The sequence below is a fragment of the Crinia signifera genome, chromosome 3 (genome assembly GCF_055691185.1).
Source record: "Crinia signifera chromosome 3, ASM5569118v1, whole genome shotgun sequence".
NCBI lineage: Eukaryota > Metazoa > Chordata > Amphibia > Anura > Myobatrachidae > Crinia > Crinia signifera.
This window is the reverse complement of record NC_139219.1, coordinates 338,969,530-338,991,280: the sequence shown is the minus strand read 5'-3', so window position 1 is coordinate 338,991,280 and position 21,751 is coordinate 338,969,530. Positions and strand designations below refer to the sequence as shown.

General features: G+C 52.4%; 1 protein-coding gene across 8 annotated transcripts in view; it reads right to left on the bottom strand.

Moving 5' to 3' along the window:
- The window catches only part of GCKR (glucokinase regulator), a 108,595-nt gene that overhangs the window by 22,563 nt on the left and 64,281 nt on the right, over window positions 1-21,751 (bottom strand). For all 8 annotated transcript variants that reach the window (XM_083178963.1, XM_083178960.1, XM_083178958.1 and 5 more), the window contains 8 exons: window positions 20,363-20,436; window positions 20,215-20,281; window positions 17,830-17,883; window positions 14,927-15,021; window positions 14,750-14,855; window positions 11,472-11,587; window positions 8,273-8,371; window positions 5,846-5,943 (listed from right to left, as the gene is read on the bottom strand). In XM_083178963.1, the coding sequence (XP_083035089.1) occupies window positions 5,846-5,943; window positions 8,273-8,371; window positions 11,472-11,587; window positions 14,750-14,855; window positions 14,927-15,021; window positions 17,830-17,883; window positions 20,215-20,281; window positions 20,363-20,436 (709 nt within the window). The remainder of the gene's footprint in view (window positions 1-5,845; window positions 5,944-8,272; window positions 8,372-11,471; window positions 11,588-14,749; window positions 14,856-14,926; window positions 15,022-17,829; window positions 17,884-20,214; window positions 20,282-20,362; window positions 20,437-21,751) is intronic.

Here is a 21,751-nt window from a genome sequence, read left to right as displayed (position 1 = left end):
GGAGAGCAGGAAGCTGGGTAGTGATAGGGGTGTGTGGGCATACGGGGGACTAAAGAGGAGGGTAGGGGACACTGTGCAGCTTCTGCCAGTGGGTGAGGGTCCAGCGTGGCAGTACAGGAGTACAAGACGGTGGCCCTGAGTCAGTGTCTCCTCCTACCTGGTGGGAGTTAGGGTGCATGAGAGCAGGAGGCTGGGTGGTAAAGCATGATAGGGGAATGTGGGCAACACAGGGTGAGCGGGTCCACACTGGCGGAAGTTACGGGGCAGGAGAACAGGAGGCAGGGCAGTGATAGAGGTGTGTGGGCATGAGGGGTAGTAAAGGTTTTTGGCTGTTGCTGATTAGGGATAGGCATTGGTGCAGACGCCATCGATGGTTGGCATTGATGGCGATTTTGCACCCTGCCATTGATAGTAGTAACATATTACTTGGATAACCATCGATTGTTGTAGCTATCGATGGTCATCCATTATATCTGACTGAATAGGCCATGGGACAATCAGAATTTGGTGGCGGGACTTCTGGGTGTGGGGGGCGGAGCTATGCTCCGTGTCCCGGCACCTTAAAAAAAATTTGAAACTTGATCGGTTCTCCTTTGCCCTCGATGTAGGGAAACCATCTGGTCCTCCCACATCGATGGCAAAAGTATTCAACATCGGCCATAGACCATTGATGATTTGAAATCATTGATGGTCGATGGGCATCCCTAGAACTGGAGGAGGGTGGGGGACAGTATGCAGCTCCCGGCAGTGGGTGAGCGGGAGGGGGGTTGTCAGGGCCAGTGAATTGCAGGAGGGGGGGGGGGGTTGTGGAGGTCCGTGAATCAAGGGAGGGGCGTGGGGGGGTGCCGTGAATCAAGGGAGGGGGGGGGGGCACAGGGGTCCGTGAATCACGGGAGGGAGCATGAATCGCTGGAGGTGGGGGGTCGTGAATTGCGTGAGGGGGACGTGAATCGTGGGAGGGGGGTCCCGCGAATCGTGGGAAGAGGGGGGGCGCGGGAGGTGCCGAGGGGGTCCGCAAATCGCGCGGGGGGGGCTAGAATAGCGGGAGAGGGGGTCACAAATCGTAGGAGGGGGGTGCCGCATCCTGGGGGGGGGGGGTCGCGGGAGGGGGCAGGAGTCCCGGGAGCTGCTGGAGGGGGGGTGTCACACGAATCGTGGGAGGGGGCAGGGGTCCGCAAATCGCGCCGGGGGGGCTAGAATTGCAGGGGGGGCGCGAATTGCATACCTCCCAACTTTGCCGGACCAGGAGGCGGGACACTGCTGATGCGCAATTTTCGGGGGGGGGGGGGGGGGGCGTGGCCTATACACGCAGCTCTGTGCTATGGGGCATGACCCAGAGGCTCTGTGAACCTCTAGCCATGCCCCCACCCCTTGGCTGCGGGAATAGACACTGTGCGTATTCCCCGCTTCTTAGCAGCCAACAGGGGGGACTCCCAACAGCCCCCCTCACCGCGGGACACTGCCGGCCGTGGGAGGGACAGTGGGGCGGGCCCTGATAATCGGGACTGTCCCGCTAAAATCGCGACTGTTGGGAGGTATGCGCTGGGCGGGAACGTTAGCTACACAGGGGATGAGTGACAGATCTGGCTAAATATATAAGAGATAGTGTTAGCTGAGACAGCACCTGTGTGACCTTACCTGGCCTGGTGTATATATATAGTGGTAGATGTGACCTCACCTGTGTGACCTTACCTGTCCTGGTGTATATATAGTGGTAGCTGTGACCTCACCTGTGTGACCTTACCTGGCCTGGTGTATATATAGTGGTAGCTGTGACCACACCTGTGTGACCTTACCTGGCCTGGTGCATATATAGTGATAGATGTGACCGCACCTGTGTGACCTTACCTGGCCTGGTGTATATATAGTGGTAGATGTGACCACACCTGTGTGACCTTACCTGGCCTGGTGTATATATAGTGGTAGATGTGACCTCACCTGTGTGACCTTACCTGGCCTGGTGTATATATAGTGGTAGCTGTGACCTCACCTGTGTGACCTTACCTGGTGTATATATAGTGGTAGATGTGACCTCACCTGTGTGACCTCACCTGGCCTGGTGTATATATAGTGGTAGATGTGACCGCACCTGTGTGACCTTACCTGGCCTGGTGTATATATATAGTGGTAGATGTGACCTGTGTGACCTTACCTGTCCTGGTGTATATATAGTGGTAGCTGTGACCGTACCTGTGTGACCTTACCTGGCCTGGTGTATATATAGTGGTAGCTGTGACCGTACCTGTGTGACCTTACCTGGCCTGGTGTATATATAGTGGTAGATGTGACCGCACCTGTGTGACCTTACCTGGCCTGGTGTATATATATAGTGGTAGATGTGACCTCACCTGTGTGACCTTACCTGTCCTGGTGTATATATAGTGGTAGCTGTGACCGTACCTGTGTGACCTTACCTGGCCTGGTGTATATATAGTGGTAGCTGTGACCGTACCTGTGTGACCTTACCTGGCCTGGTGTATATATAGTGGTAGCTGTGACCGTACCTGTGTGACCTTACCTGGCCTGGTGTATATATAGTGGTAGCTGTGACCGTACCTGTGTGACCTTACCTGGCCTGGTGTATATATAGTGGTAGATGTGACCTCACCTGTGTGACCTCACCTGTCCTGGTGTATATAGTGGTAGCTGTGACCGTACCTGTGTGACCTTACCTGGCCTGGTGTATATATAGTGGTAGCTGTGACCGTACCTGTGTGACCTTACCTGGCCTGGTGTATATATAGTGGTAGATGTGACCTCACCTGTGTGACCTCACCTGTCCTGGTGTATATAGTGGTAGCTGTGACCGTACCTGTGTGACCTTACCTGGCCTGGTGTATATATAGTGGTAGATGTGACCTCACCTGTGTGACCTTACCTGGCCTGGTGTATATATAGTGGTAGATGTGACCACACCTGTGTGACCTTACCTGTCCTGGTGTATATAGTGGTAGCTGTGACCGTACCTGTGTGACCTTACCTGGCCTGGTGTATATATAGTGGTAGCTGTGACCGTACCTGTGTGACCTTACCTGGCCTGGAGATATATATAGTGTTAGCTGAGACAGCACCTGTGTGACCTTACCTGGCCTGGTGTATATATAGTGGTAGATGTGACCTCACCTGTGTGACCTTACCTGGCCTGGTGTATATATAGTGGTAGATGTGACCACACCTGTGTGACCTTACCTGTCCTGGTGTATATAGTGGTAGCTGTGACCGTACCTGTGTGACCTTACCTGGCCTGGTGTATATATAGTGGTAGCTGTGACCGTACCTGTGTGACCTTACCTGGCCTGGTATATATAGTGGTAGCTGTGACCTCACCTGTGTGACCTTACCTGGCCTGGTGTATATATAGTGGTAGCTGTGACCGTACCTGTGTGACCTTACCTGGCCTGGTGTATATATAGTGGTAGCTGTGACCGTACCTGTGTGACCTTACCTGGCCTGGTGTATATAGTGGTAGCTGTGACCGTACCTGTGTGACCTTACCTGGCCTGGTGTATATATAGTGGTAGATGTGACCGTACCTGTGTGACCTTACCTGGCCTGGTGTATATATAGTGGTAGATGTGACCACACCTGTGTGACCTTACCTGTCCTGGTGTATATAGTGGTAGCTGTGACCGTACCTGTGTGACCTTACCTGGCCTGGTGTATATATAGTGGTAGCTGTGACCGTACCTGTGTGACCTTACCTGGCCTGGAGATATATATAGTGTTAGCTGAGACAGCACCTGTGTGACCTTACCTGGCCTGGTGTATATAGATGTGACCTCACCTGTGTGACCTTACCTGTCCTGGTGTATATATAGTGGTAGCTGTGACCGTACCTGTGTGACCTTACCTGGCCTGGTATATATATATAGTGGTAGCTGTGACCTCACCTGTGTGACCTTACCTGGCCTGGTGTATATATAGTGGTAGCTGTGACCGTACCTGTGTGACCTTACCTGGCCTGGTGTATATATAGTGGTAGCTGTGACCGTACCTGTGTGACCTTACCTGGCCTGGTGTATATATAGTGGTAGCTGTGACCGTACCTGTGTGACCTTACCTGGCCTGGTGTATATATAGTGGTAGCTGTGACCGTACCTGTGTGACCTTACCTGGCCTGGTGTATATATAGTGGTAGATGTGACCTCACCTGTGTGACCTTACCTGTCCTGGTGTATATAGTGGTAGCTGTGACCGTACCTGTGTGACCTTACCTGGCCTGGTGTATATATAGTGGTAGCTGTGACCGTACCTGTGTGACCTTACCTGGCCTGGAGATATATATAGTGTTAGCTGAGACAGCACCTGTGTGACCTTACCTGGCCTGGTGTATATATAGTGGTAGATGTGACCTCACCTGTGTGACCTTACCTGGCCTGGTGTATATATAGTGGTAGATGTGACCACACCTGTGTGACCTTACCTGTCCTGGTGTATATAGTGGTAGCTGTGACCGTACCTGTGTGACCTTACCTGGCCTGGTGTATATATAGTGGTAGCTGTGACCGTACCTGTGTGACCTTACCTGGCCTGGTATATATAGTGGTAGCTGTGACCTCACCTGTGTGACCTTACCTGGCCTGGTGTATATATAGTGGTAGCTGTGACCGTACCTGTGTGACCTTACCTGGCCTGGTGTATATATAGTGGTAGCTGTGACCGTACCTGTGTGACCTTACCTGGCCTGGTGTATATAGTGGTAGCTGTGACCGTACCTGTGTGACCTTACCTGGCCTGGTGTATATATAGTGGTAGATGTGACCGTACCTGTGTGACCTTACCTGGCCTGGTGTATATATAGTGGTAGATGTGACCACACCTGTGTGACCTTACCTGTCCTGGTGTATATAGTGGTAGCTGTGACCGTACCTGTGTGACCTTACCTGGCCTGGTGTATATATAGTGGTAGCTGTGACCGTACCTGTGTGACCTTACCTGGCCTGGAGATATATATAGTGTTAGCTGAGACAGCACCTGTGTGACCTTACCTGGCCTGGTGTATATAGATGTGACCTCACCTGTGTGACCTTACCTGTCCTGGTGTATATATAGTGGTAGCTGTGACCGTACCTGTGTGACCTTACCTGGCCTGGTATATATATATAGTGGTAGCTGTGACCTCACCTGTGTGACCTTACCTGGCCTGGTGTATATATAGTGGTAGCTGTGACCGTACCTGTGTGACCTTACCTGGCCTGGTGTATATATAGTGGTAGCTGTGACCGTACCTGTGTGACCTTACCTGGCCTGGTGTATATATAGTGGTAGCTGTGACCGTACCTGTGTGACCTTACCTGGCCTGGTGTATATATAGTGGTAGCTGTGACCGTACCTGTGTGACCTTACCTGGCCTGGTGTATATATAGTGGTAGATGTGACCTCACCTGTGTGACCTTACCTGGCCTGGAGATATATATATATAAATAATGGTAGCTGTGACCTCACCTGGGCTCATGTATATATATTGGGAGCTGATCTGGAACCCCTTATTTTACCTGCAATCGCCCCGGCCCTAATTCCTATGTGGATGTATGGGTTTGAGATGCTGGATGCTGATTGGCAGGAGTCAGTGAGGGAGGGTGTTGGATCTGTAGATCCCATGGGTGACACAGCCAGCCAATGGTGTTGCAGATGATCCAGCTGGTATCACTAATGCCAGGCCCCTGTGCCCTGCACACGGATACATATATGACAGATATCCATGCTGTGGTCATATATTCTGCTGGGAACACGTGTGCAACATTGGGGTTAGTGGTATATACTACTATTTTAGGGAGTATGGACACCCCCAGATGTTAGGCCACACCCCCTATGCCCTGATTGGGGTAGTCTGCAACAACATTACCTGCATGAAATGAGGAGACACATTCCACAGCGTCCATTATCCCGATTATTCCCAGCGTCCCCCAGCCCAGGATGTACAGGTGCCCCTTCTTCAGTAAGCTGCGGGCAGGGAGAGATTACCACTGTTAGGGTGAGATGTACTTAGCTTCCAAAGTGATAACATGGAGAGTGATAAACAGCCAGCCAATCAGCTCCTACCTGCCAGGTTACAGTCTGTGTTTGAAAAATGCCAGGCAGGAGCTGATTGGCTGGAGGTTTATCACTCTCCATTTTATCATATTTGAACATTAGTACATCTGGCCCTGTGTGACCAAGATGGATCCCCAGACACCAGATCACTCAGTTTGGTAATGATACTGCACAGTGCTCACCCCTGACATGCCTTCTCTATAGTGACATCACTGCTCACCCCTGACACACCTTCTCTATGGTGACATCACTGCTCACCCCTGACATGCCTTCTCTATAGTGACATCACTGCTCACCCCTGACACACCCTCTCTATGGTGACATCACTGCTCACCCCTGACATGCCTTCTCTATAGTGACATCACTGCTCACCCCTGACACACCTTCTCTATAGTGACATCACTGCTCACCCCTGACACACCTTCTCTATAGTGACATCACTGCTCACCCCTGACATGCCTTCTCTATAGTGACATCACTGCTCACCCCTGACACACCTTCTCTATAGTAACATCACTGCTCACCCCTGACATGCCTTCTCTATAGTGACATCACTGCTCACCCCTGACACACCCTCTCTATGGTGACATCACTGCTCACCCCTGACATGCCTTCTCTATAGTGACATCACTGCTCACCCCTGACACACCCTCTCTATGGTGACATCACTGCTCACCCCTGACATGCCTTCTCTATAGTGACATCACTGCTCACCCCTGACATGCCTTCTCTATAGTGACATCACTGCTCACCCCTGACACACCCTCTCTATGGTGACATCACTGCTCACCCCTGACATGCCTTCTCTATAGTGACATCACTGCTCACCCCTGACACACCCTCTCTATGGTGACATCACTGCTCACCCCTGACATGCCTTCTCTATAGTGACATCACTGCTCACCCCTGACACACCCTCTCTATAGTGACATCACTGCTCACCCCTGACACGCCTTCTCTATAGTGACATCACTGCTCACCCCTGACATGCCTTCTCTATAGTGACATCACTGCTCACCCCTGACACACCCTCTCTATGGTGACATCACTGCTCACCCCTGACATGCCTTCTCTATAGTGACATCACTGCTCACCCCTGACACGCCTTCTCTATAGTGACATCACTGCTCACCCCTGACACACCCTCTCTATGGTGACATCACTGCTCAGCCCTGACACGCCCTCTCTGTGGTGACATCACTGCTCCCCCCTGACACGCCCTCTCTGTGGTGACATCACTGCTCACCCCTGACACGCCCTCTCTGTGGTGACATCACTGCTCACCCCTGACACGCCCTCTCTGTGGTGACATCACTGCTCACCCCTGACACGCCCTCTCTGTGGTGACATCACTGCTCAGCCGACACGCCCTCTCTGTGATGACATCACTGCTCAGCCCTGACACGCCCTCTCTGAGGTGACATCACTGCTTAGCCCTGACACGTGCTCTCTGCGGTGACATCACTGCTCACCACTGACACGTGCTTTCTACGGTGACATCACTGCTCACCCCTGACACGTGCTCTCTATGGTGACATCACTGCTCACCCCTGACACGTGCTCTCTGCGGTGACATCACTGCTCACCCCTGACACGTGCTCTTCATGGTGACATCACTGCTCAGCCCTGACACGTGCTCTCTGCGGTGACATCACTGCTCACCCCTGACACGTGCTCTTCATGGTGACATCACTGTCACTACATTAACCTCTGGGCATGCTGAGCAAGAATCTTCTAAATCCAGGCTTCTATTTAATAAGCGCTGGCCCGGCCCAGGCTGACATCCAGGTTCTCTTTCCCATGAGCCCTATTACTGACACATCATTATGTCTAGTGTCTGATTGTGTGTCTCCGAAACACTGCCATCTGTTGGCAGCAAGTGCATAGTCTCTCTCACACATGCACAAACACAGAGGCAATCACAAGGTAGCAGACTAGCTTTGAGTAGACGGACTAGTTCAGAATATGTAGAAAGTGCTGCAAATAGAAGTGACCGGTGTTTGTGGCCCTCAGTCTGGTAATAACATGTCCTGCATATACTGTCCCTTACACGGTGATTGCCTGTCAGTAGCGGGAGGGACACTGAGGGGATTTTCCTTTCCTCTACAGACTTCCCCAAATGCTTCTTATGTACTAAAACCATGTAGACTTGCTCTACACCAGCGCAGTGTCTGAGGTGCTGCTGCCACCTAGTGGTCACTGCTAGGAAACACATGACACATAAATACAGCACACAAACCTTGTTCCTGCCTGCTTGAGGAGTGCTGCTATCTTCTTGTTGTGTGAGTATGTCACCTTGTGGGCACGCTCGTACGTCCTGAGGATCTCCAGGAGGCACCTACACATAACCAGAAGGAGGCGTGAGGCATGAGGCTGTCTCTGTACACTGTGACTACATTACCAAAATATTCATAAAGGTGTCAGCATAAGGGAACTACATTCATCAGTTATTAATAATAAGAAATAGTATAGTATAATATTATTATCTAATAATACTACAGTGCAGGAGGCAGAGCGGCAGGTGAGGCACAGACTACAGTACAGGAGGCAGAGCGGCTGGTGAGGCACAGACCACAGTACAGGAGGCAGGTGAGGGACAGACTACAGTACAGGAGCAGAGCAGCAGGTGAGGCACAGACTACAGTACAGGAGGCAGAGAGGGACAGACTACAGTACAGGAGGCAGAGAGGGACAGACTACAGTACAGGAGGCAGAGCGGCAGGTGAGGCACAGACTACAGCACAGGAGGTGAGGAACAGACTACAATACAGGAGGCAGAGCGGCTGGTGAGGCACAAACCACAGTACAGGGGGCAGAGCAGCTGGTGAGGCGCAGACCACAGTACAGGAGGCAGAGCGGCTGGTGAGGCACAGACTACAGTACAGGAGGCAGAGCGGCTGGTGAGGGACAGACTACAGTACAGGAGGTGAGGGACAGACTACAGTACAGGAGGTAGAGCAGCTGGTGAGGCACAGACTACAGTACAGGAGGCAGCAGTGGCTGGTGAGGCGCAGACCACAGTACAGGAGGCAGAGCAGCTGGTGAGGCACAGACTACAGTACAGGAGGCAGAGCAGCTGGTGAGGCACAGACTACAGTACAGGAGGCAGAGCGGCTGGTGAGGGACAGACTACAGTACAGGAGGCAGAGCGGCTGGTGAGGCACAGACCACAGTACAGGAGGCAGAGCAGCAGGTGAGGCACAGACTACAGTACAGGAGGCAGAGAGGGACAGACTACAGTACAGGAGGCAGAGAGGGACAGACTACAGTACAGGAGGCAGAGCGGCTGGTGAGGCACAGACTACAGTACAGGAGGCAGAGAGGGACAGACTACAGTACAGGAGGCAGGTGAGGCACAGATCACAGGACAGGAGGCAGGTGAGGGACAGACTACAGTACAGGAGGCAGAGAGGGACAGCCTACAGTACAGGAGGCAGGTGAGGGACAGACTACAGTACAGGAGGTGAGGGACAGACTACAGTACAGGAGGCAGAGCGGCTGGTGAGGCACAGACCACAGTACAGGAGGCAGAGCAGCTGGTGAGGCACAGACCACAGTACAGGAGGCAGAGCAGCTGATGAGGCTTAGACTACAGTACAGGAGGCAGAGCAGCTGGTGAGGCACAGACTACAGTACAGGAGGCAGAGCGGCTGGTGAGGGACAGACTACAGTACAGGAGGCAGAGCGGCTGGTGAGGCACAGACCACAGTACAGGAGGCAGAGCGGCTGGTGAGGCACAGACCACAGTACAGGAGGCAGAGCGGCAGGTGAGGAACAGACTACAGTACAGGAGGCAGAGCAGCTGGTGAGGCGCAGACTACAGTACAGGAGGCAGAGCGGCTGGTGAGGGACAGACTACAGTACAGGAGGCAGAGCGGCTGGTGAGGGACAGACTACAGTACAGGAGGCAGAGCGGCTGGTGAGGGACAGACTACAGTACAGGAGACAGAGCGGCTGGTGAGGCACAGACCACAGTACAGGGGGCAGAGCAGCTGGTAAGGCGCAGACCACAGTACAGGAGGCAGAGCGGCTGGTGAGGGACAGATTACAGTACAGGAGGTGAGGGACAGACTACAGTACAGGAGGCAGCAGTGGCTGGTGAGGCGCAGACCACAGTACAGGAGGCAGAGCAGCTGGTGAGGGACAGACCACAGTACAGGAGGCAGAGCGGCTGGTGAGGGACAGATTACAGTACAGGAGGTGAGGGACAGACTACAGTACAGGAGGCAGCAGTGGCTGGTGAGGCGCAGACCACAGTACAGGAGGCAGAGCAGCTGGTGAGGGACAGACTACAGTACAGGAGGCAGAGCGGCTGGTGAGGAACAGACTACAGTACAGGAGGCAGAGCGGCTGGTGAGGCAAAGACCACAGTACAGGAGGCAGAGCGGCTGGTGAGGGCAGACTACAGTACAGGAGGCAGAGCGGCAGGTGAGGCACAGACTACAGTACAGGAGGTGAGGAACAGACTACAGTACAGGAGGCAGAGCGGCAGGTGAGGCACAGACTACAGTACAGGAGGCAGAGCAGCAGGTGAGGCACAGACTACAGTACAGGAGGCAGAGCAGCAGGTGAGGCACAGACCACAGTACAGGAGGCAGAGCGGCTGGTGAGGCACAGACCACAGTACAGGAGGCATAGGTGGCTGGTGAGGAACAGACTACAGTACAGGAGGCAGAGCGGCTGGTGAGGAACAGACTACAGTACAGGAGGCAGAGCGGCTGGTGAGGCACAGACTACAGTACAGGAGGCAGAGCAGCAGGTGAGGCACAGACCACAGTACAGGAGGCAGAGCAGCAGGTGAGGCACAGACTACAGTACAGGAGGCAGAGCGGCTGGTGAGGCACAGACTACAGTACAGGAGGCATAGGTGGCTGGTGAGGCACAGACCACAGTACAGGAGGCAGAGCGGCTGGTGAGGCACAGACCACAGTACAGGAGGCAGAGCGGCTTCCCTGCTTGTGAGGCACAGACTACAGTACATGACTCTTGGACCTATGGCAGTTGTCCAACCCCCTAGTGGCTACTGCTGCTTGGCTGACCCTACATCGGGTCACAGGTTTGTACAGGTGATAGGTGGCTCCGCCCTCTGTACAGGTGACACATCCTATACAGGGGCATCACTGGAATGGGGTGGGGGCTCACTAGGAGGTGGCATCATCATAGACTGACCAATAGCATCACTGTGTTGGGGCCCCAGGATCCCTGGACATGCAGGATTACCCCTGTATATTTATCTGATGGCACTGCAGGCTCCTACCCTGTGACAGGAGCCAAGTGCTGCACGTAATGTCACAGTGCAACAGGCTCCTATCACTGCGGAGGTGCAAGCATTTTGTAGCATATACATCATAGGAAGGTCACATGATGTGGAGGAGGTGAGGAGGCGCTGGTGGCCACACACAGACGACACAATGACACAGGACAATGCTGCTACTCACTTCTCTGTCACCTCCACCTTGGAGCTGGCCTTGTGCGCCACCAGGAACAGCGTCTCCAGCAGGATTTTTGTAGCACTGCCACCTTTCATACGGGAAGAGCCACAGACACCCTCAGGCTGAGGAGGAGGGACAGAGCTGATATAAGGGTTCATGTTATAGGAGGTACCTTGTTCTGAGCTATAGAGGGGGAGGTACAGTGCGCTGAGGTATAGGTTCTGAGCTATAGAGGCGGAGGTACAGTGCGCTGAGGTATAGGTTCTGAGCTATAGAGGCTGAGGTACATTGCGCTGAGGTATAGGTTCTGAGCTATAGAGGCGGAGGTACAGTGCGCTGAGGTATAGGTTCTGAGCTATAGAGGCTGAGGTACAGTGGGCTGAGGTATAGGTTCTGAGCTATAGAGGCGGAGGTACAGTGCGCTGAGGTATAGGTTCTGATCTATAGAGGCGGAGGTACAGTGCGCTGAGGTATAGGTTCTGAGCTATAGAGGCGGAGGTACAGTGCGCTGAGGTATAGGTTCTGAGCTATAGAGGCGGAGGTACAGTGCGCTGAGGTATAGGTTCTGAGCTATAGAGGCTGAGGTACAGTGCGCTGAGGTATAGGTTCTGAGCTATAGAGGTGGAGGTACAGTGGGCTGAGGTATAGGTTCTGAGCTATAGAGGCGGAGGTACAGTGGGCTGAGGTATAGGTTCTGTGCTATAGAGGCGGAGGTACAGTGGGCTGAGGTATAGGTTCTGAGCTATAGAGGCGGAGGTACAGTGGGCTGAGGTATAGGTTCTGAGCTATAGAGGCGGAGGTACAGTGGGCTGAGTTATAGGTTCTGAGCTATAAAGGCTGAGGTACAGTGCGCTGAGGTATAGGTTCTGAGCTATAGAGGGGAAGGTACAGTGCGCTGAGGTATAGGTTCTGAGCTATAGAGGCGGAGGTAGAGTGCGCTGAGGTATAGGTTCTGAGCTATAGAGGCGGAGGTACAGTGCGCTGAGGAATAGGTTCTGAGCTATAGAGGCTGAGGTACAGTGCGCTGAGGTATAGGTTCTGAGCTATAGAGGCTGAGGTACAGTGCGCTGAGGTATAGGTTCTGAGCTATAGAGGCTGAGGTACAGTGCGCTGAGGTATAGGTTCTGAGCTATAGAGGCGGAGGTACAGTGCGCTGAGGTATAGGTTCTGAGCTATGGAGGCGGAGGTACAGTGCGCTGAGGTATAGGTTCTGAGCTATAGAGGCGGAGGTAGAGTGCACTGAGGTATAGGTTCTGAGCTATAGAGGGGGAGGTACAGTGCGCTGAGGTATAGGTTCTGAGCTATAGAGGTGGAGGTACAGTGCGCTGAGGTATAGGTTCTGAGCTATAGAGGCGGAGGTACAGTGCGCTGAGGTATAGGTTCTGAGCTATAGAGGCGGAGGTACAGTGCGCTGAGGTATAGGTTCTGAGCTATAGAGGCAGAGGTACAGTGCGCTGAGGTATAGGTTCTGAGCTATAGAGGCGGAGGTACAGTGCACTGAGGTATAGGTTCTGAGCTATAGAGGCGACGCCCATACCTGCATATGAAACCCCTCATGAATAATGATGAGATGACAGGTACTTAAGGAGCTTCCGGTGGGGTGCCAGGTTGGTCCTGACGAAGCTCCAATGCTAAGCGTACGCTGACCCAGACACTCAGTGTGCTCTCCTCCTCTCCCCTATCCCTATTATATGTATTTTGATCTGTATTAGTTTAAAATTGTTTATTCGGAGCGGTATGCCAGTTTTCACTGGACCGCTCAGTCAGAGGCGCTACCTGCATGACGTCCGCAGCGCTCAGATCTGACTCCTAACAGACGGAGATCTCCGGCGCTGACTTTTACACGCCGGAGCTCCTCTGCAGGGTACACGTCCTCATTGACGCGGCTCTCCCTCTCATTTGCGGCGCGCAGTGCTGGTGTAGAGGTGGCAGATCTCACCAGACACGCACCGCCTGAGGGGTAACCCGCGGGGCACCATATTGCCTACCCTATTGTGAAGTAATCTGATCAGTAACATCACAGGGGAACATAAACCCAGATTTTTTTGTTACCAGCAGATCAGTAATAGGCGACTTAAACGCACAGAAAATCCACTGTGGAAAATTGTACAATAAACCATTATTACTAATACATAAGAATCCAACTAACATCTAGGAGGATATTGAGTTGGATCACACTGAGTAAGGATTTTTATCCTTTTTAAACCTACACTGTGTGTGTCTTTATGTATCACTGTCTGTCTATATTTCGCTACATTCTTTTAAACGTATCCAAATAAAAGTTACTTTTTACCTTCTTAATAACCTGTGCACCACACAGAGACATACTTTCTCTTCTTTCCAAAAATTGTCAAACCTGTGTCCAGTGGTAGCACACCCTCCCTACTCACGGTTAACCAACCGATGTACATATACACTGAGGGTAAATGAGAACAATAGTGCTTTGATAAATCCTGTGCGACTGATTGCCCCACGTCCCCTTTCCCCAAAACTCACTACTTTGTATCTCCTAGAATGCGCCAACTTGGATCAGGCCTGTCCTGCGGTGACATGGGAGGATTGGAGGACTGTCCTGCCGTGACATGGGAGGATTGGAGGACTGTCCTGCCGTGACATGGGAGGATTGGAGGACTGTCCTGCCGTGACATGGGAGGATTGGAGGACTGTCCTGCCGTGACATGGGAGGATTGGAGGACTGTCCTGCCGTGACATGGGAGGATTGGAGGACTGTCCTGCCGTGACATGGGAGGATTGGAGGACTGTCCTGCCGTGACATGGGAGGATTGGAGGACTGTCCTGCCGTGACATGGGAGGATTGGAGGACTGTCCTGCCGTGACATGGGAGGATTGGAGGACTGTCCTGCCGTGACATGGGAGGATTGGAGGACTGTCCTGCCGTGACATGGGAGGATTGGAGGACTGTCCTGCCGTGACATGGGAGGATTGGAGGACTGTCCTGCCGTGACATGGGAGGATTGGAGGACTGTCCTGCCGTGACATGGGAGGATTGGAGGACTCATGGAGTGGTGGACGACAGACTAAGCAAGTGACACAGGGAAGGTTGGCAGGTAGACAGATTGGCAGGTGGGTGGGTAGATTGGCAGGTAGATAGATTGGCAGGTGGGTGGGTAGATTGGCAGGTGGGTAGGTAGGTTAGCAGGTTGGTAGATTGGCTGGTGGGTGGGTAGATTGGCAGGTGGGTAGGTAGGTTGGCAGGGAGACAGATTGGCAGGTGGGTAGGTAGGCTGGCATGGTTACCCCTACTGGCATCTTTGTAGACTTACGCCAACAGCAGGATTAAGTATGAATGCTCTTTGGGTATCATGGAGGTTCTGCATCCGCTCCGATACTTGCCGGAATGTAGAGTGCCAGCCTTCTATCCTGTCATTCCTAGGAGGTAACAGCATGAATGAGTCCCACATTGCTGCTCGGAGTTACCGCAGCGCCATCACTTCACCCACCTGGCCATAGTGACCGGGTTATATCCAACCAAGACCGGCAGGAACACATCCAGCTTCTTCATACAGAAGTCCAGCTGACCAGCAATGTAGGAAGCCTGTGGAGACATGGACAGGTCACACGTATCGCCGGACACACACACGGGTGACAGGTCACATGCATTTCCTGACATACTGTACTGTACAGAGGTGACACGTCCCAGAAATCTCCCAGCATGCAGTGTAAGAGAGCCGACACAACGTTCCCGAACAGTGTAATAGAGCCGACACAACATTCCCGTACAGTGTAAGAGAGCCGACATAACGTTCCCGCACAGTGTAAGAGAGCCGACACAACATACCCGTACAGTGTAAGAGAGCCGACACAACGTTCCCATACAGTGTAAGAGAGCCGACACAACGTTCCCGTACAGTGTGAGAGAGCCGACACAACGTTTCCGTACAGTGTAAAAGAGCCGAGACAATATTCCCAAACAGTGTAAAAGAGCCGACACAACGTTCCCGTACAGTGTAAGAGAGCCGACACAACGTTCCCGTACAGTGTAAGAGAGCCGACACAACGTTCCCGTACAGTGTAAGAGAGCCGACACAACGTTCCTGTACAGTGTAAGAGAGCCTACACAACGTTCCCGTACAGTGTAAGAGAGCCGACACAACGTTCCTGTACAGTGTAAGAGAGCCTACACAACGTTCCCGTACAGTGTAAGAGAGCCGACACAACGTTCCCATACAGTGTAAGAGAGCCGACACAACGTTCCCGTACAGTGTGAGAGAGCCGACACAACGTTTCCGTACAGTGTAAAAGAGCCGAGACAATATTCCCAAACAGTGTAAAAGAGCCGACACAACGTTCCCGTACAGTGTAAGAGAGCCGACACAACGTTCCCGTACAGTGTAAGAGAGCCGACACAACGTTCCCGTACAGTGTAAGAGAGCCGACACAACGTTCCTGTACAGTGTAAGAGAGCCTACACAACGTTCCCGTACAGTGTAAGAGAGCCGACACAACGTTCCTGTACAGTGTAAGAGAGCCTACACAACGTTCCCGTACAGTGTAAGAGAGCCGACACAACGTTCCCATACAGTGTAAGAGCCGACACAACATACCCGTACAGTGTAAGAGATCCGACACAACGTTCCCATACAGTGTAAGAGAGCCGACACAACGTTCCCATACAGTGTAATACAGCCGACACAACGTTCCCGTACAGTGTAAAAGAGCTGAGACAATATTCCCAAACAGTGTAAAAGAGCCGACACAACGTTCCCGTACAGTGTAAGAGAGCCGACACAACGTTCCCGTACAGTGTAAGAGAGCCGACACAACGTTCCCGTACAGTGTAAGAGAGCCGACACAACGTTCCTGTACAGTGTAAGAGAGCCTACACAACGTTCCCGTACAGTGTAAGAGAGCCGACACAACGCTCTTGTACAGTGTAAGAGCCAACACAACGTTCCTGTACAGTGTAACAGAGCTGACACAACGTTCCCGTACAGTGTAAGAGAGCCGACACAATGTTCCCGTACAGTGTAAGAGAGCCGACACAACGTTCCCGTACAGTGTAAAAGAGCCGACACAACGTTCCCGTACAGTGTGAGAGAGCCGACACAACGTTCCCGTACAGTGTAAGAGAGCCGACACAACGTTCCCGTACAGTGTAAGAGAGCCGACACAACGTTCCCGTACAGTGTAAGAGCCGGCACAACGTTCCCGTACAGTGTAAGAGCCGACACAACGTTCCCGTACAGTGTAAGAGAGCCGACACAACGTTCCCATACAGTGTAAGATAGCCGACACAACGTTCCCGTACAGTGTAAGAGAGCCGACACAACGTTCCCGTACAGTGTAAGAGCCGGCACAACGTTCCCGTACAGTGTAAGAGCCGACACAACGTTCCCGTACAGTGTAAGATAGCCGACACAACGTTCCCGTACAGTGTAAGTGCCGACACAACGTTCCCGTACAGTGTAAGAGAGCCGACACAACGTTCCTGTACAGTGTAAGAGAGCCGACACAACGTTCCCGTACAGTGTAAGATAGCCGACACAACGTTCCCGTACAGTGTAAGTGCCGACACAACGTTCCCGTACAGTGTAAGAGAGCCGACACAATGTTCCCGTACAGTGTAAGAGAGCCGACACAACGTTCCCGTACAGTGTAAGAGAGCCGACACAACGTTCCCGTACAGTGTAAGATAGCCGACACAACGTTCCCGTACAGTGTAAGATAGCCGACACAACGTTCCCGTACAGTGTAAGTGCCGACACAACGTTCCCGTACAGTGTAAGAGAGCCGACACAATGTTCCCGTACAGTGTAAGAGAGCCGACACAATGTTCCCGTACAGTGTAAGATAGCCGACACAACGTTCCCGTACAGTGTAAGTGCCGACACAACGTTCCCGTACAGTGTAAGAGAGCCGACACAACGTTCCTGTACAGTGTAAGAGAGCCGACACAACGTTCCTGTACAGTGTAAGAGAGCCGACACAATGTTTCCGTACAGTGTAAGAGCCGACACAACGTTCCCGTACAGTGTAAGAGCCGACACAACGTTCCCGTACAGTGTAAGAGAGCCGACACAACGTTCCCGTACAGTGTAAGAGAGCCGACACAACGTTCCCCTACAGTGTAAGAGAGCCGACACAACGTTCCCGTACAGTGTGAGAGCCGACACAACGTTCCCGTACAGTGTGAGAGAGCCGACACAACGTTCCCGTACAGTGTAAGAGCCGACACAACGTTCCCGTACAGTGTAAGAGCCGACACAACGTTCCTGTACTGTGTAAGAGAGCCGACACAACGTTCCCGTACAGTGTAAGAGCCGACACAACGTTCCCGTACAGTGTATGTGCCGACACAACGTTCCCGTACAGTGTGGTAGGTTGGAGGTATAATAGTACTCACAGATAAGCTGCAGGATATCCCAATAAACACAACCTTCTTCTTCCCTTCACAAACCTGGAGAATAAAGTCGTAGGAACCGTCACCAGTGATATTAGTATCGGAGGTAGGACCATAGATAAATGGCTGCCGGATGACTCGCCCACACTCAGGAGTCCGACAGTCGGAATCCTGACTTACACGTCAACCATTTCCATGTCACCCTATTGTTTGTGTGGACCTTTTCACTGTCGACCAATAACGGTCCACCTAATTGCTGTCGACCTATCGACCCCCCTCCCCCCCAAACCGAAGGATGACATAGATACACAATTTCTATTATTTACTGAATTTCTCATTTAGACACGTCTGGCCTCAGGATTGACCAAGGATTTATCATATCGGTGGTTTCCCACCATCGATGGCACATAGCTCCAGCTCTAACACTCATGAAGCCCAGCGCCCAGGTTGGTACTTATAGGCCCCCAGGTCCAATCAGTCACAGAGCTGGGATGACCATCGGTTGGAGAAAACATTGATGATTGTCTATTGCATCATTTGCCATATTGCCATTGATGGTAACTGCACTTATGGTCATCCGTAAGAGGAGGTGTGACCAGCGCCATATGGGTGTGTCCAGTGCTGTGTGGGTGTGGCTAGTGTCATGTGGGTGTGGCCAGTGTTGTGTGGGTGTAGCTAGTGTCATGTGGGTGTGGCCAGTGACACTATAAGCTCCTCTTTGAAGACTGAAATAATTCATAATAGGGACAATAAAAATGCAGTAATGTTGTGTTACCCACTGTGTGGCCACTGATGGTGGATGATCGTCATGCTGATTGTGATGATGGGCCTATTTGTATGTGGGGCCTGGAGCTATAGTCCTATCTGATCCATTGTTACAGTGGATGATGTATGGGATTCAGCTCAGAGCGCAGATCCATCTACAGAAGAGATCACTCGTCCATCCCGGCCTTATTGTGTTCTCCAGTGTAGATGGCATCATGTGCTGGGGCAGAACATGGCATTGGGGGCAGGGGTGGGTGGCACAGTAACTACACTGACCGGGAGTTACCTTGTTCCATCCGCTCCCCTGCACATTCACACAACGGAGCGATGTTCAGTTACTGCGCATTCATACAACGGAGCGATGTTCAGTTACTGCGCATTCACACAACGGAGCGATGTTCAGTTACTGCGCATTCACACAACGGAGCGATGTTCAGTTACTGCGCATTCACACAACGGAGCGATGTTCAGTTACTGCGCATTCACACAACGGAGCGATGTTCAGTTACTGCGCATTCACACAACGGAGCGATGTTCAGTTACTGCGCATTCACACAACGGAGCGATGTTCAGTTACTGTGCATTCACACAACGGAGCGATGTCAGTTACTGCGCATTCACACAACGGAGCGATGTTCAGTTACTGCGCATTCACACAACGGAGCGTTGTTCAGTTACTGCGCATTCACACAACGGAGCGATGTTCAGTTACTGCGCATTCACACAACGGAGCGATGTTCAGTTACTGCGCATTCACACAACGGAGCGATGTTCAGTTACTGCGCATATACACAACGGAGCGATGTTCAGTTACTGCGCATACACACAACGGAGCGATGTTCAGTTGCTGCGCATTCACACAACGGAGCGATGTTCAGTTACTGCGCATACACACAACGGATCGATGTTCAGTTACTGCGCATATACACAACGGAGCGATGTTCAGTTACTGCACATACACACAACGGAGCGATGTTCAGTTACTGTGCATTCACACAACCGAGCGATGTTCAGTTACTGCGCATACACACAACGGATCGATGTTCAGTTACTGCGCATACACGCAATGGAGCGATGTTCAGTTACTGTGCATTCACACAACGGAGCGATGTTCAGTTACTGCACATACACACAACGGAGCGATGTTCAGTTACTGTGCATTCACACAACGGAGCGATGTTCAGTTACTGCACATACACACAACGGAGCGATGTTCAGTTACTGCGCATTCACACAACGGAGCGATGTTCAGTTACTGCGCATACACACAACGGAGCGATGTTCAGTTACTGCGCATTCACACAACGGAGCGATGTTCAGTTACTGCGCATACACACAACGGAGCGATGTTCAGTTACTGCGCATGAACTTATTTGTGCGTGTGCAGCCGCTTGGTATGCAGTGGTGGTGGGGGTGACAGCGCGGGGTTGTGCCCATGGGAACGCCCAGCATCTCATGCCCTAGACGCGGGTGCCGGGAGTACGTAGCTGATGTCAGCTGTTCGCCCTCAGCGTGCGAGCGGGGCGGGTGGCCGTGCTATATAAGTGTCCCCAGCGCTGCGTTACATGACAGCACAATGTACCGTGTGCTGCAGCTGGTGACCAGGGCCTTATGGTGGCCTACCTTCTCCAGATCCTGTGCTCCGAGGTCTGGGTCATCCTCAGCTGCATCCTCTGCTCTCACCACACATCTGCAGACAGAGAAAGTTACAGCCCCCGTTGCAGGGGTAACCTAGCCCACTAGTAATAAGTACACAGAGAATGGTACCAACCTGTCCCCTCCTGCTATGAGGTAGGTGTAGCATGGGGTCTTGTGGAGCCCTCTCAGCAGCCCATTAAAGGAATTCTGCAGAAGAGTTTTCATCATGTAAAATGTTTAACTTTATTGGAAATTAAACTGTTATTGTAAGAGACAACAAAGCAGATATATAGGAGAAGGTACCAGGGGAACAAGCCATATATAATATAGGGGTGCTGCCAGAGACATGGTGGGGGGAACTGTAACGTGACCGCACCAGACTGAGGACCATCATCAGGAAGAGAGGGGATATGGTAATGTGACCGCACCAGATTGAGGACCATCATCAGGAAGAGAGGGGATATGGTAACGGGACCGCACCATACTGAGGACCGTCATCAGGAAGAGAGGGGATATGGTAACGTGACCGCACCAGACTGAGGACCATCATCAGGAAGAGAGGGGATATGGTAACGGGACCGCACCATACTGAGGACCATCATCAGGAAGAGAGGGGGTATGGTAACGTGACCGCATCATAATAAGCACCATCATCAGGAAGAGAGGGGGTATGGTAACGTGACCGCACCATACTGAGGACCGCCATCAGGAAGAGAGGGGATATGGTAACGTGACCGCACCAGACTGAGGACCGTCATCAGGAAGAGAGGGGGTATGGTAACGTGCCGCACCAGACTGAGGACCATCATCAGGAAGAGAGGGGATATGGTAACGGGACCGCACCATACTGAGGACCATCATCAGGAAGAGAGGGGGTATGGTAACGTGCCGCACCAGACTGAGGACCATCATCAGGAAGAGAGGGGATATGGTAACGTGCCGCACCATACTGAGGACCATCATCAGGAAGAGAGGGGGTATGGTAACGTGACCGCACCAGACTGAGGACCGTCATCAGGAAGAGAGGGGGTATGGTAACGTGACCGCACCAGACTGAGGACCGTCATCAGGAAGAGAGGGGGTATGGTAACGTGACCGCACCAGACTGAGGACCGTCATCAGGAAGAGAGGGGATATGGTAACGTGACCGCACCAGACTGAGGACCGTCATCAGGAAGAGAGGGGATATGGTAACGTGACCGCACCAGACTGAGCACCGTCATCAGGAAGAGAGGGGGTATGGTAACGTGACCGCACCAGACTGAGGACCACCATCAGGAAGAGAGGGGATATGGTAACGTGACCGCACCAGACTGAGGACCATCATCAGGAAGAGAGGGGATATGGTAACGTGACCGCACCAGACTGAGGACCATCATCAGGAAGAGAGGGGGTATGGTAACGTGACCGCACCAGACTGAGGACCATCATCAGGAAGAGGGCATATGGTAACGTGACCGCACCAGACTGAGCACCGTCATCAGGAAGAGAGGGGGTATGGTAACGTGACCGCACCAGACTG